Raw genomic sequence first — 984 nt, 5'->3', positions numbered from 1 at the left:
AGTTGGCTTGATGGCCGTTCCGTCGATGGTGAAGGTAATGTTCGGCAGCGGCTCCTTCTTAGGTTTCCACGGTTGGATCATGAGCAGCTCCGATTTCTGGGGAGCGCAGCTTAGTCCGCACGACTTGGCGTACTCGTGCATGTTCGTTGCCGCCCGCTGCAAAGCTTTTTCCACCCAGGCATCGGACCCTGCTCGGGCCGTTCACACAGTAATGTCGTCGCCGTAGAACGCATGGGCCACGCCTTCGATTTGCTTGAGTAGATCGGGCAGGGGCAGGAGGGCAAGATTGAACAGCAGGGGCGACAAGACCGACCCCTAAGCGGTGCCCCTATCGCCGAGCTCGACAGGGTCCGACTTCTCGTCCCCTATCCTGATGGTCGCCGTTCGGTATGACCGAAAATCTTTTATGTAGCCGAATGTCTTGCGGCTGCACCTGGTATTGTTCAGATTCTGCAACAGGCTTGCGTGGGACACGCTGTTAAACGCTCCTGTCCGGTCGAGGGCGAGTATCCCGCGCGGCGTGTGCCTCGTTGCCTGCTTGACGACCAGCTCGTGGAGTTGGACCATCACGTCTTGGGTGCTGAGATGGTGTCTGAAGCCGTACATAGTCTCCGGCATCTGATCTGTTTCTTCGAGGTGCTTCTGCAGCCGGCGAAAAACCATGCGCTCCATCACCTTCCCCGCGCAGGATGTGAGGGAGATTAGCCGCAGATTGTCTATCGTGAGGGCTTTGCCAGGCTTTGGAATGAAGTGGACCTCGGCTTCCTTCCATTCCTTCGGCAACCGTGAGCTCTCCCAGGTTTCGTTGATATGCTCTTGGAGGCCGCGGGCCGCTGCACTGCTCATGTTACAGAGCAGTTTGTAAGTTATGGCGTCCCTGCCGGGGGCACTTTTCTTATTGCTTTCGTCTATCGCTGTCCAAAATTCCGTCATGGTAAACGGCCTGTCCAGCTCGTCGTTGGCGGGTCCTTCGTACCTCTCGGG

General features: G+C 57.3%; 1 protein-coding gene across 1 annotated transcript; it reads right to left on the bottom strand.

The window, feature by feature from the left end:
• Positions 1-315: 315 nt before the first annotated feature.
• LOC144163489 (uncharacterized) lies at positions 316-672 on the bottom strand. Its single transcript, XM_077694413.1, has one exon. The coding sequence runs from the start codon at positions 670-672 to the stop codon at positions 316-318; it is 357 nt and encodes a 118-aa protein (XP_077550539.1).
• Positions 673-984: the final 312 nt, after the last annotated feature.

Source organism: Haemaphysalis longicornis, unplaced genomic scaffold (genome assembly GCF_048455015.1).
Source record: "Haemaphysalis longicornis isolate Haplotype H1 unplaced genomic scaffold, Haemaphysalis longicornis Haplotype H1 scaffold_1, whole genome shotgun sequence".
NCBI lineage: Eukaryota > Metazoa > Arthropoda > Arachnida > Ixodida > Ixodidae > Haemaphysalis > Haemaphysalis longicornis.
The sequence above is the reverse complement of the archived record's forward strand: the minus strand, read 5'-3'. Positions and strand labels throughout refer to the sequence as shown.